Genomic DNA, 22,171 nt, shown 5'->3' with positions numbered 1-22,171 from the left:
ACATATTGCCAAACTTATACAGGGTTTCCCCGGGTCCTTAAAAAGTCCTAAATTTAGTTTAATCAAATTTAAGGCCATAAAAAGTCTTAAATGGTACAAGAAAGTCTAAATTACGACTTCAAGACGTCTTAAATTTGGGGATCGAAAGTAGTTTAACAAAGGCTATGATTTTATTGAATGAATATGAGCACTGCACTTTTCAAAGTCGCACTTGCTTTGTGTACTGCGGTTGCCGGGGAAACTGCTATATTTCTGTCCTTTCAAGGAATTAGCATTTTCAATAAGCCCATCTGGTGTTTTTGTTCAGAACAAAGCGAAAATCGAACCATCTATGCTGCAGTTGTAAATGTTAACTGTGGATCAACAAGAAGCTAATGCTAAAGCATTATAAAAGTCTTGCTGTGTCCCAATTCACCTACTTATACTATGCCCTAAAAGTATGCGAATTGGGACGCAGCATCTAAATAATTAAGACACTAAGATATATCTATATATTATGTAATATAAGAATTTATTGATAATTGTATAATTGATATTTTTGACTCATCTCTTTTCTTAAAAATTGTTTAAAGGCTGAAATGTGAAGTTTATCATTTTATAAAACTTTTTGTTTTTGTGAAAGCCTGTATCTGAACTGAAAATTATGTTTTTACAGTCATTTTACAGTTTAATATTTTACCATAGACATTGCCCTACCCTGCTCAGGCAACATAACATTTTCTCATCTGTATGTATATCCTCTGGGTAGATGAAAATATAAGTTTATAACATGTATAAAATCCCCATAATAAAATATATACGTACATGTTAATATGTACAGTCGTGGCCAAAATTTTGGCAGCGACATAAATTTTGTGTTTTGCAAAGTTTGCTGCTTAAGCTGTTGTGGTGTTCATTCACATTGTTTCTAGATTATTGTGTAGAGTGATCAGATACATTTTAAATAATTGCTAAAAGCTTCATTGGCCAAAAAAATTAACTTTTCACAAAAACCGAATTTCACAGTTTTTTTGATCCTGACACAAAATGACCCGCTAACATTAATTGACTAATCATATCAGCAGCACATGTGAAAATGTGAATGAGTACTAGTCAGGTAAAATCACTAGCATACTAAATAGATTGTATGAGCAGACTGATGGAGTGAAGAAGCGCTTCCAATCATTGTGTTTTTGTTAGCAATGGTTACCGCCAAAGAAACACATGCAGCCATCATCACTTTGAATCAAAATGGCCTCACATGCAAGGAAATTGCTACAAAGAATGTTGCACCTGAAAGAACCATTTACCGGATCATCAAGAACTTCAAGGAGAGAGGTTGGACTGCAGTGAAGAAGTCTTCAGGACGTCCTAGAGTGTCCAGCAAGCGCCAGGACGTCTCCTCCTGAGGAGTCAGCTACGGAATCGTGTCACCAGCAGTGCAGAGCTTGCTCAGGAATGGAAGCAGGTTGGTGTGAGAGCATCTGCACGCACAGTGAGGCCAAGACTTTTGGACAACGGCCTGGTGTCAAGAAGGGCAGCAAAGAAGCTACTTCTCTCCAAGAAAAATGATCAACTCCGACAACTAATAAGGCAAGAATGAATCGGCATCAGTCAGGATCTGGCCCAGAAGCTAATATCCAGCATGCCAGAGCGAATTGCAGAGGTTATGAAGAACAAGGGTCAACACTGTAAATATTTACTCATAATATTTTTTTGCCAATAAAAGCCTTTAAAACTTATTATATGCTTATCATTGTTTTTCAGTATACCATAGAAACGTGGAAAAATAATCTACAAATACTGAAGAAGCAAGCTTGGCAAAACACAAAATGTACTGTATGTCACTGATTTTTTATGGTTTTATATGTTGCAGTATGTCAACAATATATATTTTATATATGCAACATATATGCAAAAAATCTGTATGTTCATATATGTTTTTGAAAAAAATGTTAAAATATGTGCCTTTATATTTATTGAGGGGTTTTAGGATGGATATACATGTGCGTGACATATATGTCCAATGCATATTTTTATGAAATAGATATGTTAATATGAATATTTTTCATAATTATATGTTTTACTTAATATGACGATATATATCATATATGGAAATTAAATAGCCTAAACATATATTTGCATATTGAAGCGTAACTGTCCTGAATGTACTGCTTGTTTCTTGCTCAAGTAACTGTGGGTTTCGGGGGTTTCAGTTTTCTTTTACCTACATGCTGTCAATTTTTTAGCATCCAAAAAGTTTGTATTCAGCAGATGGCGTTTCTTAAAGTGAATGCATCTTTCACTTTCAATATTAATCGTTGATGACAGCTGTGAGCGGGGAGCAGATTTGTTAGGTAGGTATTGGTACAGCTCAACTGTTCTGAATGTACTGCATGCTTCTAGCTCAAGTAATTGGGTAACTGTGGTTTTCGGGGGTTTCAGTTTTCTTTTACCTACATGCTGTCATTTTTTTAGTATCCAAAATATTTGTATTCAGCAGATGGTGTTTCTTAAAGTGAATGCATCTTTCACTTTCAATATTAATTGTTGATGACAGCTGTGAGCGGGGAGCAGATTTGTTAGGTAGCTATTGGTACAGCTCAGCTGTTCTGAATGTACTGCATGCTTCTAGCTCAAGTAATTGGGTAACTGTGGGTTTCGGGGGTTTCAGTTTTCTTTTACCTACATGCTGTCATTTTTTTAGTATCCAAAATATTTGTATTCAGCTTTGCAAAGAGAGTCAACAAACATACAGCACCCATGCTACTGTAGTTACTTATTACAGTTGGGACTGTAGAAAGGAACTACTCTTAGAAGATGTCGAGAAAAACAGACATGTGAGACTAAAGTGTCAACAGTAACTAGTTAAAACCAGTTCTTTCTAGCCCAGCGGTTAAGATGCAGGATGTAGGCTACTGTGCAAGAAAATAAAAATTCCATAAAAGGCACTTCAAAAGCATTTCATATGCAGTCTAGTTGGAGATTAATTAAGCAAAGTAAATGTAGCAAAGTAAAACAGTCGGTATTGGTTCTCAACGTTTGTTACAGATTTATTTTCTTTTACACTTTTGCTGATTTTCAAGCTTCTGATATGTCTGTACCGCCCTCTAGCAGCCTACTAAAAGTGCTCGAGTAGCGTACTGCTATAGGCTGTCTTCCTGAAGTGAAAGCGACCTGGCCAGCGTTAAATAGGCTACACCAGATTAAATTGGGTCTAAAATATATATTCGTTTAGGATCACTTGACACATTTCCAGGGCACAAATAAGAAAAAAAGGTTAATTTTGTTTGTTAAACGTTTAAATGTAATGGTGATTAATTTGAAAGATATTCTGTGGATGTCTAAGCAGTTCACTGAGGCCCCCAAGTGGACAGTGGCTCACTGGTTGAAAACCACTGTTGTAATGTTTCATATGCAGTCTAGTTGGAGATGAATTAAGCAAAGTAAATGTAGCAAAGTAAAACAGTCGGTATTGGTTCTCAACGTTTGTTACAGATTTATTTTCTTTTACACTTTTGCTGATTTTCAAGCTTCTGATATGTCCCGCCCTCTAGCAGCCTACTAAAAGTGCTCGAGTAGCGTACTGCTATAGGCTGTCTTCCTGAAGTGAAAGCGACCTGGCCAGCGTTAAATAGGCTACACCAGATTAAATTGGGTCTAAAATATATATTCGTTTAGGATCACTTGACACATTTCCAGGGCACAAATAAGAAAAAAAGGTTAATTTTGTTTGTTAAACGTTTAAATGTAATGGTGATTAATTTTAAAGATATTCTGTGGATGTCTAAGCAGTTCACTGAGGCCCCCAAGTGGACAGTGGCTCACTGGTTGAAAACCACTGTTGTAATGTCAATAAAAACCAGTTGGTGGAGATTGTGAGTCTTTATCCTACAACTCCAGGCTGCTCACTGGCACTAGACTCATTAACGCTGGACGAGACGCGCAGCTGACATTTATTCTACTATTCTCATTTTCCCATCCCGACACTATACGTGAGTATTTTTTGAAAACATAACCTTTTATGTAATTAATGTTGTATATCTTATTCTGAATATTTCGGTTACACATCTCACACGACTGAAGATTGGAGACTGAATGAGAAGTTTAAATAGACAGTCATGAGTTGTCTCTGAATTTCTTTTCAAATGTTTTAATATCACGGTCAGTTTGAATGTTTTGGTGTGTCATGTGTAACAGATTTTCTGTTAGCAGTTTGTGTATTAATGCAGTAATGGTGAACAGAGTTTACAATTGTCGCTTTTTCAACTGTCCTAAAACTCTATTTCACTTTACTAGTTTGGATTTAATTTCCTGTTCATAGTTTACTTCTATAAAACATTTTGAAAACATTTCAAGGGTTGTTTATTCTCCCACTCACTGTCATGATTTCGCTTTCAGTTTATAAAAATGTGATCCTTGAGCTGTTATTATCAGTCAGGATAAGGAGTGTTTACAATGTCCTATTGCTCATAGTCCTCAAAATAATTTACTTGTTAGTTTTGTTCAGGGTTATGAAAAAGCCCGTTTTCCTCGCCTGCACAAAGTCTGTCTATGGTTTTTTAGGGAGCTCTCTTTTTGAGGATTGGTTAATTCACTGGTTATGAACTGTAATATGAGATCTGTCGAATGTAGGTCAGGTCGGCTTACAACTGTAAGTGATTTGGCAAGAGAATTGAAATAGACTTTTTCTGTTTGGAGGGGAATAGGAATTTGATTGACACATTAACTGTGTAGTTTGAGTCTGTCTTTGCCTACAAATTAGGTTCTATGATTTTGATGATTGGATTAAAGGGATAGTTCACTCAAAAATAAACATTCTGTCATTACTTACTCACCCTCAAGTTGTCCAAACCTGTATGTTTCTTTCTTCTGTTGAGAATGTGGGTAACCAAACAGTTGCTTGTCCCCCCATTGTCATTCATCCATAGTATGGAAAAATATGCAATGGATATTGATGGTGACCAGAAACTGTTATGTTACCAGTATTCTTAAAAATATCTTGATGTTCAGCAGAAGAAAGAAATTCATACAGGTTTGGAACAACTTGAGGTTGAGTGAATGATGAAAGAACTTTCATTTTTGGGTGAACTATCCCTTAAGTTGACTACAAATCAGTAACCTAAGTTACAAAATAATGCATCAATAGCCTAATAACAGTAATACATGATACTTTTATCACTTTACTGATTAATTTACACAGTAGCGAAGTTGGATTTAGAGTCAAATTTGTGTGCACAAGCAATGTGCATGCAACATAACTAATCTGAGTTTCACTAGAGTAACGTCTAAACAATAACACTTTCTTTTGAGTGTACAGTTCCAGTTTGCCCTCATTCCATTAGGTGATGTGTCAAATGAACATCGGTTCCTCCCTGTTGTTAAAGTGTTATTGTTTTTTAAAACCATAGTCATCATTCATCATAAAACCTGTCAATTTTAATAACCTCTCTGGGCCATTTTAGTAGCTTGCACAGCCCACTTTAACACGACTGGTGGCATCAAGTTGGTCTTTGTGTTCAGGTGGAGAGATTAACCGTCCTAATGAATGTACGCCTTGTTTCTGCCTGAAGTAACTGACTAGGCCATTGGCCCCTGTGGGCTTCCCCTTATTTGGGGTTTCACTTTTCTTTTTCCACATGCTGTGAGGAGTGAGAGACTGTTTAGTCTCTCAAGAGGGGACACTCTGCACCCCTTCATGCCAGCCCGCTTGATGGTTACCATAGCAACCTTTTTGGCATGCGCAAGTTCAAATGAAGTTGTCGTGGAAATGACAAAGACTAGAAGGTCTTGAATCATTGGCTTTAGGCTTCATTTTGTAGCTTAACCGATTGCAAGTAAGCTCAATTACATTATATAAAGCATACTTGCTCAATCAGCAAAGATGTTTGTAGTTTTAATAATAGACTCCATGACACTTGACGCACTTCTATGTTTACTTTGGATGGTAAAGTTGCCGCACCTCTAGGGATGTCATTGGTTTGGTGGTTACTTCAAGGCTACAGTGGGCTCCTGAGTGTGCAGAGTTTCTCCTTTTGTTCGATTTGAAAAGCGTAGCTGAAAGCTGCCATTGTCGTGGTGGGTAATTAAAGCTGGTTCTATCTCTGTGAGTGTGGGGGAGGGTGGTTGAAGAGTGAGGTGTGGACTAGAGCCCTAGTGTACACTGGGTAGATGAGCTGAATGCTGATGAACTTCAGAATGAGTGCTGAGCCTGCCTTTCCTCAAAGGATAATTTTAATTGCTTTTAAGATACTCTCAAACAAGTAATTGCTTTTAAGATTCTCTCATTTCGCAAGCTTTGCTTTTCAGGTGATTTAAGGTTATTTTGTTATTTCTGCTAAAGCAGTTTCGGCAATGAAAGAGATAAGATAAACTACTACTGATGAACAGGTCCTGTTAAATATATATTGCCATGTCTCTCCCTGTGGTGGTGTGCTGGCCTAATTCAAATTTTAGTGCATTGTGACACACTTTTTATCTGTCTGACTGAGCTCGGATAAGTTACATGTGTGTTGACATAATAGCTGTGACCTTCCTATGTGGTACATCAGCTCAATGCTGACCTTGATCAGAAGCACAACTTCCGTGCTTTCATCAATGTTGAATTTGTTTACAACCCTTTATGTTTGTCTAATGTAAGACATAGTACAGACATTAGGACATGCACGTAAGGTAAAAAAATAAGGCATTGTTTCACTCTGCAGAATGAGGAGGAATTGTAGGTAATTTGATTCCACAGACTTCTGTTGCATGGGACATATCAGCATCTGAAAAAAACATTACAATCTCTCCCATGGTAGAAAAATATGAGAGATTTTTAATTGAGCTGTTTGGCCTCTGCTCAGCAGCACTGTGATTCTCTCTTCAAAACTAAATTGAAACAAGCAAGTTAAACACGTTTTAAATTGCATTCCTGTCTCACAAGATTAGTTCTTCATGAACTGATGAAAAACTAGAAGTTCATGTAAGTTTGCTTGTTAAGTTTGAATAAAATGCTTTTCTTTCTGTTACACAACTTAAAGAAAAAGATATATATATATAGAAAAGAAACAGCCTGAAACGAAGACGGGGACAGTTTTTGATTAATTCAGCTGTATTCACTCAGTGCAACTTATAATATTCAAGTGAAAGATGTAACACCAACATGTCAGAAAAAAACAAATAAACAAAACAAAACAGAAGTTGGAAAAAGGATAACCCCCCCTCCTAAAAATGACTTGTAAACTCAATCAGGTGTAGCTTATCACCTCCTCAATGGCACACAAAGCCATTTGACTTCAACTTTGATCAGTTGTGATCAGTTTCAGTCCTAGGTAGTGCAACTGAAGCAAACAATCAACTATGAATGGCAAGGCACTGTCAAAAGATCTCTGGGATAAAGTTGTGGACAGGCACAAGTCAGGAGATGGATACAAAAAAAAAATCTTTAATTTTTATTTTTTTTTATCAGCGCCTAGAAGTACAGTGAAGTCTATTATTAAGAAGTGGATGGTATATGGTACAACACAGAACCAGGGTAGTTATTTTCTATACCCACTGTGTATATCTTCAATGTGTATGTCTTCAATGTCACATGATCCTTCAGAAATCAGACTAATGTAAAACATTTATCATTATCAATTTTGATAACAGTTGTGCTGCTTAATATTTTTTTCAGGATTCTTTGATGAATAGAAAGTTCAAAGAACAGCATTTACATGAAATAGAAATCTTTTGTAACTGTATAAGACTTTACTCTTTCCTCTTTGATCAGTTTAATGCAGAAGCCCCCATAAAATTTTCTGCTGCTTATAGTTTATTGATACTCCCAGTCAAAGGTGATATTTCACTGTAAAACATTTAGCCAGGGTTTAAGAGGTTCTTCAGATGTAGTATCTCTTGTCTTGTATAGTATCTCTTTGCTCCAGCAATAGTGTTTTCTTCATCTGTGGCCTGATCTGCTTTGTGGTGTTGCTCTATATCTGTTTATCATCACTCACAATTATTTCGCCCTCTCTGAGGTCACTGATGTGCCAAAGTGCACCATGCTGCACACCAACAGGCTCACAAATAGCACGAGAAGCCTGCTAATACTAACCTATTAATGATAGCTGGAATGTGGGTCATCGTCAAAAAACTGTGGCAACAGCCATCACGCAGTCCAGAGGAGAGTATTGATATGATCCTGTGGAATTTAGATATGTGTACTCCATAGATTTTTCTGATGATGACAGCATGCTCTGTTTGAAAGCAATTGGGAGCAATATTGAATATTTAAACTGTAGCAAACATGTATTGTATATTATTCTGTGTGCGTGATGAAAACTATCTTTGTTTACAGATTCTGTTTTTTTCTATTTAACTCTCATCACTAATCCTACAAAAAAAGTTATTGTAATTCTTACAGCTGTCTGTTCATTTCACTGAATTAAACATTGTTATGCTGCCCACTTGCCTTTTCTCTTAATCGGTGTCATGTATCATATACACTGATCCTTAATTTACTGCTGTTTCCCTGTTTTGGGTTTTTACAGGTCAACAAAATGGGGAAAGGATGCATCGCTGCCACCAAGTACTTCCTGTTTCTCTTCAACTTAATCTTCTTTGTAAGTTTCACTTTTTAGTTTTTAAAGAACAAGTTTAGTTGTTTCAATCATTTGAGCTAGTAAACTGTTAATATAGGTTAATGTTCATTTTTAAATATTCTATTGTTCATTTATATTATTTTCGAAACACATTAATGTTAATATGTAAAGATTAACATTACAGAAAATAACAAACAATCAAGTTGATCCTTATTATAAAGTGTTACTTCATTAGGTATGCTCTATAACTGTTCTTGGAACATTCTACCAATCCTTTTCCCAAGCCTGTTTCTTTTTTTTAATAAAATATGCTCTTTAGCTCACTCACAGCTGATGTCCCAGTTTTCTTAACATTAGTTTAACACTAATATTCATTGAATCAGGTCTCACATTCATTGATGAAAAAACACGTTTATTAGTTGTAGTTGCACCATAGCAGTCTTGCACCTCTGTCACAAGAATGCACTCTAGTTATGATCCAGATTAAGTGTTTTCCATTTGTTACCCAGACAGTTTACTCTTCTCCATCTCAGAGAGAAACAGCCTACTCTCCCTTGTGATCCTTGGGCTTGTTCCATGTTGGAAAAAATTTAAATCTCTGATCCAAGTTTATTCTCTGCAGGCCTGGGTGCTCAGGCTCAAAGAGTGCAGGAAGAGCCCAATGATTAATTCCAGCCATTTGTAACCCAACTTGTATACTTAAATACATGTTTAAATGAGCCCAGGAAAATGTTTAAGGAAGTCAAATATATGACAAGAACATCAAGAGAAGAAGGTCTTATATTGGTGAAATTGATGTGTTCTGATTGGCAGTTGTCATTTTCTTGTCTCTGCATTTACATTTATTCATTACAGTAGCAATTTTTTATTATTCATCCAAAGCGATTTACAAATGAGGAATGACACAAACAATTTGTTATAAGAGCCCACAATATTTGCAGTACACAAAGTTTACATTAGATTACTACACAGAAGCGAAACACAGAGGAGAAAGAGAACAATTTTTTTTTTAAATATATGTATCTAAATAAATACATTTTAGTAAAATACATTTCTATATGAATATAATTTAAAAAAAATAATATTTACAATATTATTTTAAATGATATATAACACATTGACATATTACTATTTATTGTATTATTTATAATTTTAATATTTTGTCTGTTCATGTTGTAGACAAACATTGGTTTGATTTAAATAAAAGAATCCTTCAAGGAAGTGTTGCTGGGTTTATGCAGAGATCATAAACCTTAGTCAAAATAGGCTTAAACAGCATTTTGACAAATTAAGGTACATAATGCGAAATCGAGGAACGAACTGGCATGTTCATTTGGATTTTTTTTTTGGGGAGATTGAAACAGCTTGCCAAATTGAGCTTTTTGGAAAAGATTGCTAACAGTTTACTGTTGCACAGGTTTTTCAAACCTAAAAACCTGACCCCCAATCCAAGAATGCAAAAGAACTTCACTGTGAGCATAATGGGGTCTTTAGTGCCCCACCATGCACCCCTAAACCTTGCACCCCAGCATGTGCCCTGGTGTTAGACATAAGGAGAGGAGATGGGGCGCTTGTCCGAGTGGGTTTAGGGAAGGCTGTGGTGTTCTCGATCTCATGGAACATCCGCTGAGCTCCCCCTCCCCTCCTGCCACTGCCACGCAGTAGCACAGCCCAATCAGTCCCAGATGTGAGCTGAGAGCAAAGCTTGCATTTACATTTATTCATTACAGTAGCAATTTTTTATTATTCATCCAAAGCGATTTACAAATGAGGAATGACACAAACAATTTGTTATAAGAGCCCACAATATTTGCAGTACACAAAGTTTACATTAGATTACTACACAGAAGCGAAACACAGAGGAGAAAGAGAACAATTTTTTTTAAATATCTAAATAAATACATTTTAGTAAAATACATTTCTATATGAATATAATTTCACTGTGAGCATAATGGGGTCTTTAGTGCCCCACCATGCACCCCTAAACCTTGCACCCCAGCATGTGCCCTGGTGTTAGACATAAGGAGAGGAGATGGGGCGCTTGTCCGAGTGGGTTTAGGGAAGGCTGTGGTGTTCTCGATCTCATGGAACATCCGCTGAGCTCCCCTCCCCTCCTGCCACTGCCACGCAGTAGCACAGCCCAATCAGTCCCAGATGTGAGCTGAGAGCAAAGCAGAATGAGTCTGGAACCCCACAGTTAGAAATGAGGTTCATAGCTTCCTATGGGCCTGGATTAGTGTGTTTGTTACATACTCGTGCACACGCAAGCACACAACCTTCCTGTCGTTCAGGGAACACATCAATTCTAGAGTTTCCATCTTTAGCGCTGTCTAAGAGATTTGGAGTGAACAAGTTGCAGCTTGTAAACTGAAATGTGGGGCCCCTCGTTCCTTCTCCTGTCCTGCAGCACATGATTAATTCTCTCCTTCTTTTTTCTTTTCTCTCTCTTCCTCTGCCCCCTGTCTATTCCTTTTTGTCTCTCGACAGATCTTCGGCGCTACGATTATGGGATTTGGACTGTGGATCCTCCTAGACAATCAGAGCCTCATTGCGGTGTTGCGTAAGTGTCTGCATAAAATGTGTGCAACTAAGAGAAAATCATAAAACATCATGCAGACGAACAAGAAGGAAAATGATGTTCCTAATAACCTAAATCTACTGGCCATTTTCTCTGGGATGGTTTTAAATACATTCACATTAATCTAAAAGGCTATTTAATGACCCATGGGAGAGTTCCTTTGCTGTTGGTTGGTTGGTTGAAGTAAAATCCAGAGGAAGTGATGAGAAGAGTTGGTCATCAGTCTTGTCTTTTTATGCTCTTATTAGTGAAGTTTTATCCTGTTCTACCTTTGAATAAAACCTCCTGGGCTCATGCGCCAGTGACTCAGACCCACTTTTACAGGGGCCATCTGTCTCTCGTTTCATTTTGTTTGATGATCACCGTTAGTCTCATCTTAAAGTGTATGATTCAGGCTTTTGGACAGATTGTCTATGATGGGCTCTGTATTTTTCATCACCCCACCCCTGCACACTTCTGATCTGTTTTCTATCCCAGAGGCCATTGCAGGGAGCTCTGGGTCATTGGGTCTGGGTCTTACAGACACTGCCAAACAAGCTAGAGCTACATGTTCACAGCTGGCTACGGATCAGCTATTGAGTTCACAGCTCTGTGGCGAGCCAGGCAGGGCCTGTGTGTGACATAGCACGTCTGAGGCAGTGTGCAGGTGCTCCCTCGCTGCCACACAGGGCTCTTTTAGCGACTGTCTCATTAGCATGCATCACGTCAATGCTCAGATCAGGCCTCTCGTTGCATTAGTCATTGGAAAGAACAAATTAACACTAGTGAGCAAGTATATGCAACGAGGGAAAAGAATGACCCTATATCTGCCTCTTAATTCCAAGTGGTCTTAATCTATACTGTAGTTCAAAAGTTCGAGAAGGGGAAGATTTTTTAAATGTTTTTCAGAGAAGTCTGTTATGTTCCTCTAGGCTGCATTTATTAAATCAAAAATGCAGTAAACAGTAATACTGTGAAATATAATTACAATTTAAAATAACTATTTTCTATTTAATATATTTAAAATGTAATTCATTCCTGTGATGGCGAAGCTAAATTGTCTTTAGTGTCACATGATCCTTCAGAGATCATTCTAATATGCTGATTTGCTGCTCGAAACATTTCTTATTTTTATCAGTGTTGAAAATAGTTGTGCTGCTTTAGATTTTTGTGAAAACTGAGATACATTTTTTTCAGAATTATTTGATTATTATTTAAGAAAGTTTAAAGAATAATAGTAAAGTTAATAAAGTTGATTTAAGAACACAGTTTGTTTGAAACAGAAATCTTTAGTAGCAATGTAAAAGTCATTACTGAGACTTTTGATTTAATGCAAATTTCTGAATTGTAAGTAATCATTTCTTTAAAAAAAAAGCTACTTTTGATCAGCAGTGTTTCTCAAAGCCAACATAATTACTGACAAAAGTGGTCAGTAATGAAGGGTTTTTGATTTCATCAATAAAAAAGCACATCATGAAGATTAATAAATGCTTGTAGTTAAAAAATACTGTTGACGAAAATATGGTAAAAGACAAATACAGCATGAAATTAACTCTAAAATCGTTTTGAAAAGGAAAATCCAAGAAAGAATATGAATGCTTTTAATAATCCTTCAAAAATGTTGTGGATTGACTCACTTGAGTGGCACAAAATGAAACTGAACAGTGAATGTATGGTGGTTTAAATTTAATATATAAAATGTTTGAATATTTACCTTAATTTTGTTCTTTCTCATAGACTAAAATTAGAGGCCATTTTAATCCAAGTAAAATTTATTAAAATAAATGAATATGACATGACAACATTTTATTTTAGTCTGCAACATAAGGTTGTGTGAAAATGAACACTGCTTAAAATGCACTGAAAGTCAACCATTACAGTAGTTGACTTGGAAAGATCATGGCATTTTAAAGGTTGTCTTGCAAAATGTAGTGTGTCTGACCCAAGACTTGAACCCAGTCTGAGTGGCTGCGCCATAAAAAGGTTTTTGTTTGATTGATTGTTCAGAGCAGAAAACTGATTTTAAAAAGCGCAGACTCACACCATAGCATGACACCAACGAATTTGCGAACCTCTTGTATACCTCCTTTGCATGTCATAATTCATCTGACAGACACATTCCTGCAGTGCACAGCGGCTGCTGGATGTTTTTTGGGACTCCCAGCCATGCATACAAACAGTGAGCCCATCGTTAAAGAAACAAACAAGTTTTCTAAACATCATTGTTTTTCTAATACAGATGCCAGTGGCCTTCACTGCCTCAACTGATCCCTAGAGGATTTTCCTGTTTCCGTTAGACACCATTAGGCACTTTACCAGCATGGGATGGTTTGAGATTTACAGTACTGAAGCTACAAAGGCCTACACATTCAAAGCTGAAATGCAGACACATGTTTTATGCTTTTATTTGCAATGTCACTGCCCATTCTTGGGGTTTGGGCAGTGGAGGGAATAACTGAAACAGAATTGTTGCGTTCATTGCAACTGGTTTCCTTAGCCAAATGCTTTGAACTTGGTTTCTGCTGAACATAGTGGTTGAACTTAAAAAGACATTTGCTTTGTTAAGGAAATAGGTATTGTTCTTTATTCTGCTATTGTTTGTGGGTTTGTTATGGTGACAGAGAATTTTGATAATACTTACCACATGGCACAAAAGAACCGTGTCTCACTGTTTTTTTTTTTTTTTTTTAAATCATATTAAAAGCTTTTTACCAATAGTTAAGTCAAACATTTCAGAAAAGCCAACTGCTGTGAATCTTGTGAGAATTTTTTCGCAATGAACAGAATGGGCTGAAATGATTCCAAATAAGATAACTCACTTAACATTGTTCCTTAGGATGCTGGATTTGCTTGCTTACTAAATGCAATCCGCTGGTTCTCAGTTTCAAGCTTTTGGGTTTCCCAGTATCCAGTTCCCTCTTAATCATTAATTACTGAATAGTCTAAATTATGTAAGATGTAGACAGAGCCTTCTCAACCGTGTGAAAAGATGAACTCATTCTGTTATTTGTGCTTTGACGCATGCTGTAATCATCAGAGTCGAGATGGTCATCTCATCTAAGTGCTTGGTTTCATAATGATGATTACATCGGGTCACATGATGGGCCATTGTATCCTCTGCACCCACAGTCACACAGACACTGAGGTATTGTTTGCAAGGCTGTCTGTGGTAATGTTGTTTTTGCTGGAGAGCCATTGAGGCATTTTGAGGTAGGATGATATGACAGAGGCTTTTCAGTCAATACACATGAAAGCCTGATTGAAGCAGGACCAGAACACAGTTGGAGAATGTGCTGCTGCTTTGAGGTGAAGCCACAGAATGTCTGAACCAACTGTGTACAGTGAGCATCGCCCGGTATTATAGGCCATTATGTCTACGTCAGGATCGCAAGAGAGACTTACCAACCCCATCTCAACATTACACAATGCATATTCATGAGGACAACCCCAGACTGTAATTACTGGTTAGGGTATTTGAGAACAAAATTAGTTTTTGGTGTGCAAACTGACCAGCAATAGTACATTGTATTAACACTTTAAAACAAGGTTTGATAAGGTTACATAATTTATTAATCTATGTTAATGTTAATTTATGTATATATGTTATTATTTCTTGTAAACGTATGTTAATTTATACAACTTGAAATGTTAAAAATATTTTGTTTAAAAGTTTGTGATCGTTGTTTTTTTTTTTGTTTTTTTTCTTCATGTTTTTAAAATAAGTCTCTTATGGTCACCAAAGCTGCGTTTGTTTAAAAAATATAGAAAAAAGTGAAAAAGTATTACAAAAGATTATTTTGAAAGATTAAATTAAATTGAAAATAATTGTTTTCTATTTTAATGGTTTAAAATGTAATTTATTCCTATGATGGTAAAGCTGAATTTTCATCAGACATTACTCCAGTCTTCAGTGTTACATGATTCATCAGAAATCATTCTAATATGCTGTTTTGGTGTTTCAAAAACATTTGATATTATTAATGTTGAAAACGGTTTTCTGCTTAGTATTCTTGTCGAAACCATGGTACTTTTTCAGGATAGAAAGTTCAAAACAACAGCATTTATTTGAGATAGATTGTTACAAAACAATGTAAAAGTCTTTATTGTCACTTATCAACAATTTAATGTCATTGCTGAATAAAAGGTAAAAGTAATTTCTTTAAAAAAAAAAAGTCGCACTGACCCCAGAAATGTAGAAATTAGCATAAAACAAGATTAATAATTGCAAAAGTACTTTTCATTGCTATTTCATGTTAACTATTGAATTAACCATTTTTAATGTATAGAAAGTGTTACCAAAGTGTGGAAAATAAGGGATGTTTACTAAATCACTGCTCATAAACACAATTATGATTAGGTTGTAACCAGGATTGTGTTTGTATTTCTCACTAACAGAGGATTCATCCATGGTCCTGAAGGTGGTCTCTTATATTCTGATTAGTGTGGGCTCATTCTCCATGCTTCTGGGATTTCTGGGCTGTCTGGGGGCCATCTATGAGATCCGCTGTTTGCTTGGAGTGGTAAGACGCATAATTGCAACAATGTTTAGCACTGTTTTTACCATCTTTCCTAATTTAGTTGCTTTCCGTTTTTGTAAATCACATGCTTTTTCGCATGCAAACTCGAAGTACAAAAGGAACTTCTGCTCTCATGTGTAAATTTGCTGTGCTGAGCGGTTCAATGTCACATGACCCGAGCAGACTGGCCTGAACCAGCTGTTGCATTTCTGTTGCACATATGTGCAGGCTGTGCAGTACATATGTGAGACTGACATATGTGGCGGGGCGTGCACATGGGTCTGTGATATCTTAATCCACTGTCTTTTTCTCTCTTTACAGTACTTCACCTGTCTATTGCTCATCCTCCTTGCTCAAGTGGCTGCTGCCATTCTCATCTTCTTCCAGCGGGACTGGGTGAGTGAGTCAGCGCTCTTATGTGGCTACCATTATAGTTCACTCAAAAAGGAAAATGTGATCATTTACTCACCCTCATATCGTTCTGAACCTGTATGACTTAATTTCTTCTGTGGAACACAAAACAACATATTTTGAAAAAGTGTTTTTGACAGAATTTTCATTATGATGATATAATGACAGAATTTTCATTTGTTGGTGCACCATCTCTTAAAGCCTGGTATCAAAACACTTTTTGAGGGCAAGACACTTAGGGCTAGTATGCATATTAAAATATTTTGGAAAAGTTGAATTCAGATCTCTATGTGTTCCATTTGCTAGCTAGATTTCATTGTGAAGGTTTTGTTTAGATTTCTGGAACAGCTTGAAAAGAGGTCAAGAGAATCAGTGGCTGAAAATGAAAATATACTGCCCCCTATTGCATATACCAAAAAGTGTGTGCATTTGAGGATAGCTGTTGTTGAACAGACCTTCACCATGATGACCCATGAGAAAAATAATCACATGTGTTAGACACAGGATGAGGACGAACGCACACATACACTTCTGCACCCTCCACCGAGGTCAGCCAGCCGCGAGTGTCTCTGAGGATGCTATAGGAAGCATCTGAGCAGGATATGCAGTAAATCATAAAGTATTTGGAGCAAGTAGATAATAGATGTTTTCCTTGTTGTATTTGTTTACCTGTCATCTTGGACATAATTACGAACCTGTTTGGAGACAAGAAGAGCATGCAGTTGAAGATTTGCTTCCAATATAAATGCAACACATGCTTCTCTTATGGGAAAAGATTTGTGCGAAACAAGTGTGTTTGAACTTCCATTTTAGTAGCTTAGTAACAACGGTTTCCTCAGTCAGCAAAGTGAGTCTCAGGTTAAATACATGGGTCTGGAAAAATAAACCACTAACCCGCTTAACTCTCGTTGCAGTTGAGGAAGGAAGCAAACGAAATTGTGTCCCAAGTCGTGGTGAACTACCCTGGACAGAACAAAACCACAGAGCAGGCCTGGGACTACCTCCAGAGAACAGTGAGTTGAGAATGGGCGTAACTCATACATTGTCTTTAATTCAGACTAGAGACGTGTATTATATGTACTGTATGTATTTGAATGTATTTCCATGAAAACCACTCGGTTTCAGTGGGAGGTTCAAGCTCTGGAATGTAGAAATGCTTGTTGGGTTGACAGTTTAGCCTTTCAGAACTGACATTAAGGCTGTTGACTGTTCATTTGCTTATTTAAAACACCATGTCAGTCACATCTCAAATAATGTAAATACATTTTTTGCACTGGAAAAGTGTATTAGGCTGAATACTGCATACATTTTAATGAGAAATTAGTGGGTTGATGTGCTAATTATAAATGATTAAGATGTTAGTGGGTTGAATAATCCTGGTTTGTAGTCAAGCCAACATTGTAAAGTACTTCATGCCCTGTTGTTTCTTCTCTGTGTCTCAGATGCAGTGTTGTGGCTGGAATGGACGTGAGGACTGGGACGCCAACCATATGATAAAGAATAATTCGCTGGATTTGTACCCATGCTCCTGCCACAATGCTTCCTTCCCACCACATAATATGGCTGATAGTGGCTTCTGTCAGGTCACATCTAATGATTGGCCCGTCTATGACATGGTATGGGAAATATTGGTTATCCATTAATCATTTTAATGTGATAAGTAAGTCTCAGTTTCTCCCTAGTTTTTTGTATAATTCTTAAAGGGGTCATATGATGTTGCTAAAAAGGACATTATTTTGTGTATTTGGTGTAATGAAATGTGTTTATGCGGTTCAAGGTTAAAAAACACATTCTTTTCCACATACTTTACATTATTGTTTCTCCTCTATGCCCAGCACCTTCACGACATGGCGGCAGCAACAATACTACAGCGAGAATAAAAGTTACGCCTTCTTTCTTTGCGTGAACGTTTGAATTATCAGTGGCAAATCTTCCCACATCGTGACGTAGACATGTGGGGGCGTGTTAGAACGAGCCGTTTTAGGTAGGCGTGGTTGACTCTTAACTTTTATAAAGAATATCTCTTTGGATTTGAGACTTTAGTCTTTGCAACTTTACAGATCTTCTTTATGCACCAAGAACTTGTAACACTTCAAAGAGAAAGGAAAAATTTAAATCGCATCATATGACCCCTTTAAAGTGTTGTTGAAGTGATGGTCCACCCAATGAAAATTTGGTTCCAAACCTGTATGACTTTCCTCCTTCTGTGGAACGCACGATAAGATATTCTGAAGAATATTAGTAACCAAACAGTTTTCATTCCAATTGACTTCCATTGTATGGCCAAAAAATATGATCAAAACAATGGGAACTGAAACTGTTTACCAAAATTCTTCAAAATATCTTCTCCTGTGTTCCTCTGAAGTAAGTCAGTCATACAGGTTTGGTATCATGACAATGAGTAAACAGATGAATTTTTATTTTGGGGGGGACTATCCTTTGATATGATAGATAAATACACAGTTTTGCTAAACACTGACTGTGGGCAAATTTACTACCAATGCCTGGGAAAGATGACGGCTAGCAAATTACATTTCACATACCTCTTTCCTTTATAAGTTTATGAATTTTGATACCTCAATCTGGTAACGGGTCTAGTTCAGGTGAAAAATCTTATTACAGAGTGTTTTTCTGTCTTCACCAGGGCTGCCTGGGGAAAGTGGAGAGCTGGCTCTTCACAAATTATGGAATTATTTTGGGAATCTGCCTTGGTGTGGCTGTCATTGAGGTATGTTGTATCTCCTCCGCCCTAGGCAGCATGAACAATACGCCTCTTCTTTACTAAAAAATGTTGGGGTGTTTATTATCAATGAAGTTGTGCAATGCACTCTAAGAAAGAAAACAAACAAAACTGTCATTGGGGCGGTACCTTTTTAAAAGGTACTAATATGTATACTTGAGGTACTAGTATGTACCATTAAGGTACTTATATGTAACATTAAAGGGTGCATAAGGTACAAATATGAACCTTTTAGCTTTTGTATATTAGGGTACCGACGCAATAACAGCTCTGTACTTTGTGTGAAATGTAACATCACAGTTTTCTGAAGAACAGATTGGACATTTCCATCTTGATCTCAGTGTAGTGACCATTGTTTGTTTTTACAGATCCTTGGCATGATACTTTCTATGGGCCTTTGCAAGAGTGTACACCAAGAGGACTACACCAAAGTGCCAAAGTACTGAGGAGGAAACACGGACACTTGCACACAAATGTATTCAGTCCTTCCTTATTGACTTGGAACAACAGATCTCCCTCTTTTTCTACAGTATATACAGTGTTTCCAAAAGATAAACTTTAGGGATTATGTTTAGTCATGAGACTTCACTCTGTCAATAACACTGTCCCCTGTGATATTTAATCAGATCTTTTTTTAGTCCAGTTTGAATAGCCCATTATATGACAGTCTGAAGTGTAGAACATGAAAGGTGCCCACATAAATTAATGAAACGCGTATGATGAGTCCTGGAGCCCCTGAATGGTCTATTTATACAACAACACTCTTTAACACCCAGGCTGGTCTGTTTGCTTTGATATTTCTTCATTGTAGAAGCCCAGACTATGAGTTAACAGCCTATTAAACTTCGGTTTATGCTTTATAGACAACAGAAAAACCACAAAGGCCTGCTTTTGTTAAATCAAGGGACTTTTCTTTAGATTTTGTGGTATACATAGACTGACACAATTCCCACTTTGCCCTAGTGACATGTCCCGAATAAGAAAGTTGTCTGTTTTATAGTCCATCATTTATGATTGTACATCAGTGTTGTTTCAGATTGCTTTTGTTTTTATTTTTATTAGTGTGTATATATTTTAGACTTCATTTGCAGGTTGATTTTGTCAAGTCTAGGGAGTCTTTTTTGTACAGGTGATAAATTGAGTATTTTTTACATGCTTAATTTGAGCATATTTGTATGATTATATTTGTGAGGAAGTACAATATAAAGCTATTCCTTTGATGATGTGAACCAAAATGAAGATTAGCCCCCAAAGTTGACTGCAGACTTTATTTTTTTTAATTGCATTGATCCTAATTTAACTTATTTTCTCTGGCACCACTACGACTTCAATTGTATACTTGCAATGACAAGTATAAATGAAAACATGCTAACAGTGTTTCCTGTCATGTTTAATAGGTATTTTGCATATGTAAAACTTTGAATTCTTAATAAAAGGTACACACTTATTTTAATGTTGCAAAAAAAAGTTTGTTTTTTTAAATACAGGGAATACAGTCCCCTAGCAAGTAATAATGAAATGATAGAATATTGTAACTACATGTATCTTTCGCTGAATGTGTTATAATAAATAACTCACCCAACCTATTTGCTCTCAGTGTTTTTATATACCATGTACATTTGCCAGATCTTCACTAGGTGGCAGTAGCACATCTGTTCTAGTTAATGTTAACTGGGAAGAGGTGGTCAGCAGTTAACCTTTAATTCACAATGATTTGCTTAATAGGTAAGTAAATAAAAATATACCCTGTATTAGTAAATCATCAAAAATAATACATATACATATAGTAACATATTTCTTATCCTTCTGCTTTTTGTTCATTTCTGCAGGCAAATGGTGGTCTTCCTCAAGGGGTCATCATGGTGGTCTGGTTCTCTTCTGTGTTTCAATGAGGTGTTAAATGACACAGTCCACCCTTTATTCTCCCTCAACAATAGAGGGTTCATTGCCACCTGCTCGCCCCCTTCACAACCGACCTGCCTGCGAAGCTCCATCCTGTTTTCAGAAGACCATGACTTTCCAGAGTCTTGCCCAGCCGCCACACACGTGGATACTCATGGTCAACTTGTCTTTTTTAAAGATGCCTATGTCTAACGCTTTGGGAGGAAATAAAACAATAATTCAACATAAATGCATAATTGCATATTATGAACTTTCTCACTGAAAACCTTCAGTAGCCTAAATTGTGTTTTTTATTTTTCCTGAGCATTTAGATCTCCATTAATCTATGGTAATTCAGCTCAAAGAGGACAATGGTTTCCTTTCCCATCCTTCCGGTAATGCTCTGCTCCTGGTCTCCAGAGCTACACTTTTACAATTATAATGGTGACGGACTGACGTTGGAGCTGAGCTGTCTTTTGTCAGAAGGCTGTCTGGAATATCACTCTGATCATGTTCTGCCAACCTGCCAAACAACAACAGCTGCTGCTCTTTGCTCTAATAGCTTTCATAGACAGCAGAATTATTTCATTGTGTAGCTATAGACAGTTATTGAATGCTGACTTTTTATGTAGGCTTGAAACTAAATTTTATAAGCAATATTTAATCTCACATTCTCCAGTTGAGTTTGTAAATGGGATTTAGTTTTAAAAATGTTCCTAATGTTTATAAACGCATACAGAGAGAAATACAGTATCATACACTGATGGTCACTGTGAGAAAGAGCAGCTGACAGGAAGCCACAGAGACATGACTGCACAAGACAGAGATGTCATTCACACACACACACACACACACTTGTGACCGAGTCATACTCTGCTCACCCTCATTGAATTTAATCTAATTTCACTTCACATAGATGGCCAATGAAGGGGAGGAGGAAGTCCACAAATAATATGAGAAGCAAGGGGAAGTTCAAAAAGTCAAATCAGCTCTGAATTACCGAAACACTGTACTTATGATTTTTTAAAATTGTATTTTGACACATATTAGGCTTTGCATATCAATATTTACATGAAAATGGCCAATAGTGTCCCCTGCCCCCTTAAAAAATACAGTCCTATAGTTAGCATGTTTATGCCTTATTCATGTTATTAATATAAAATTATAAATATAAGATTATAATTACTTAAAATAAGATGTGCTTCAGATGGTGTAAGGTCGGGTCACAGAGAATGATATTGTTATTGTTACCAATATCTTTTACTGTTTTGCACTGCTTATCACTGCTTTTTCACTCGTGAGTGCCACAATTTTATGACGCCATAAGGTTTGAAAGTGTGTCCCAAGACCTTGCACTGTTTCTCACATTTTTAAAACTTTTAGAATTTTTCTGTCATTTGTTTCATGTATATATATATATTTTTTTATTTCATTTCAGAGTGTGATAACAATGTCAATCAGCTGGTATTGTGACAGTAATAGTTATTATGGTGATTTTAGTGTCCTACTAGTGACAGCAGTG

At 36.7% G+C, this 22,171-nt stretch overlaps 1 protein-coding gene across 1 annotated transcript; it reads left to right on the top strand.

Annotated features, from left to right (window-relative positions):
• The first annotated feature begins 3,842 nt into the window (after positions 1–3,842).
• Positions 3,843–20,350, top strand: LOC107593475 (CD82 antigen-like). The gene is made up of 9 exons (XM_016283217.1): positions 3,843–3,974; positions 8,493–8,564; positions 11,031–11,103; positions 15,496–15,620; positions 15,939–16,013; positions 16,943–17,041; positions 17,471–17,644; positions 18,673–18,756; positions 19,137–20,350. Exons 2-9 carry the CDS (start codon positions 8,502–8,504, stop codon positions 19,212–19,214), a joined length of 771 nt encoding a protein of 256 aa, XP_016138703.1. The 5' UTR covers positions 3,843–3,974; positions 8,493–8,501; the 3' UTR covers positions 19,215–20,350.
• Positions 20,351–22,171: the final 1,821 nt, after the last annotated feature.

Source organism: Sinocyclocheilus grahami, unplaced genomic scaffold (genome assembly GCF_001515645.1).
Source record: "Sinocyclocheilus grahami isolate Dianchi unplaced genomic scaffold, SAMN03320097.WGS_v1.1 scaffold10.1, whole genome shotgun sequence".
NCBI lineage: Eukaryota > Metazoa > Chordata > Actinopteri > Cypriniformes > Cyprinidae > Sinocyclocheilus > Sinocyclocheilus grahami.
This window is presented reverse-complemented; position numbering and strand designations above follow the sequence as displayed.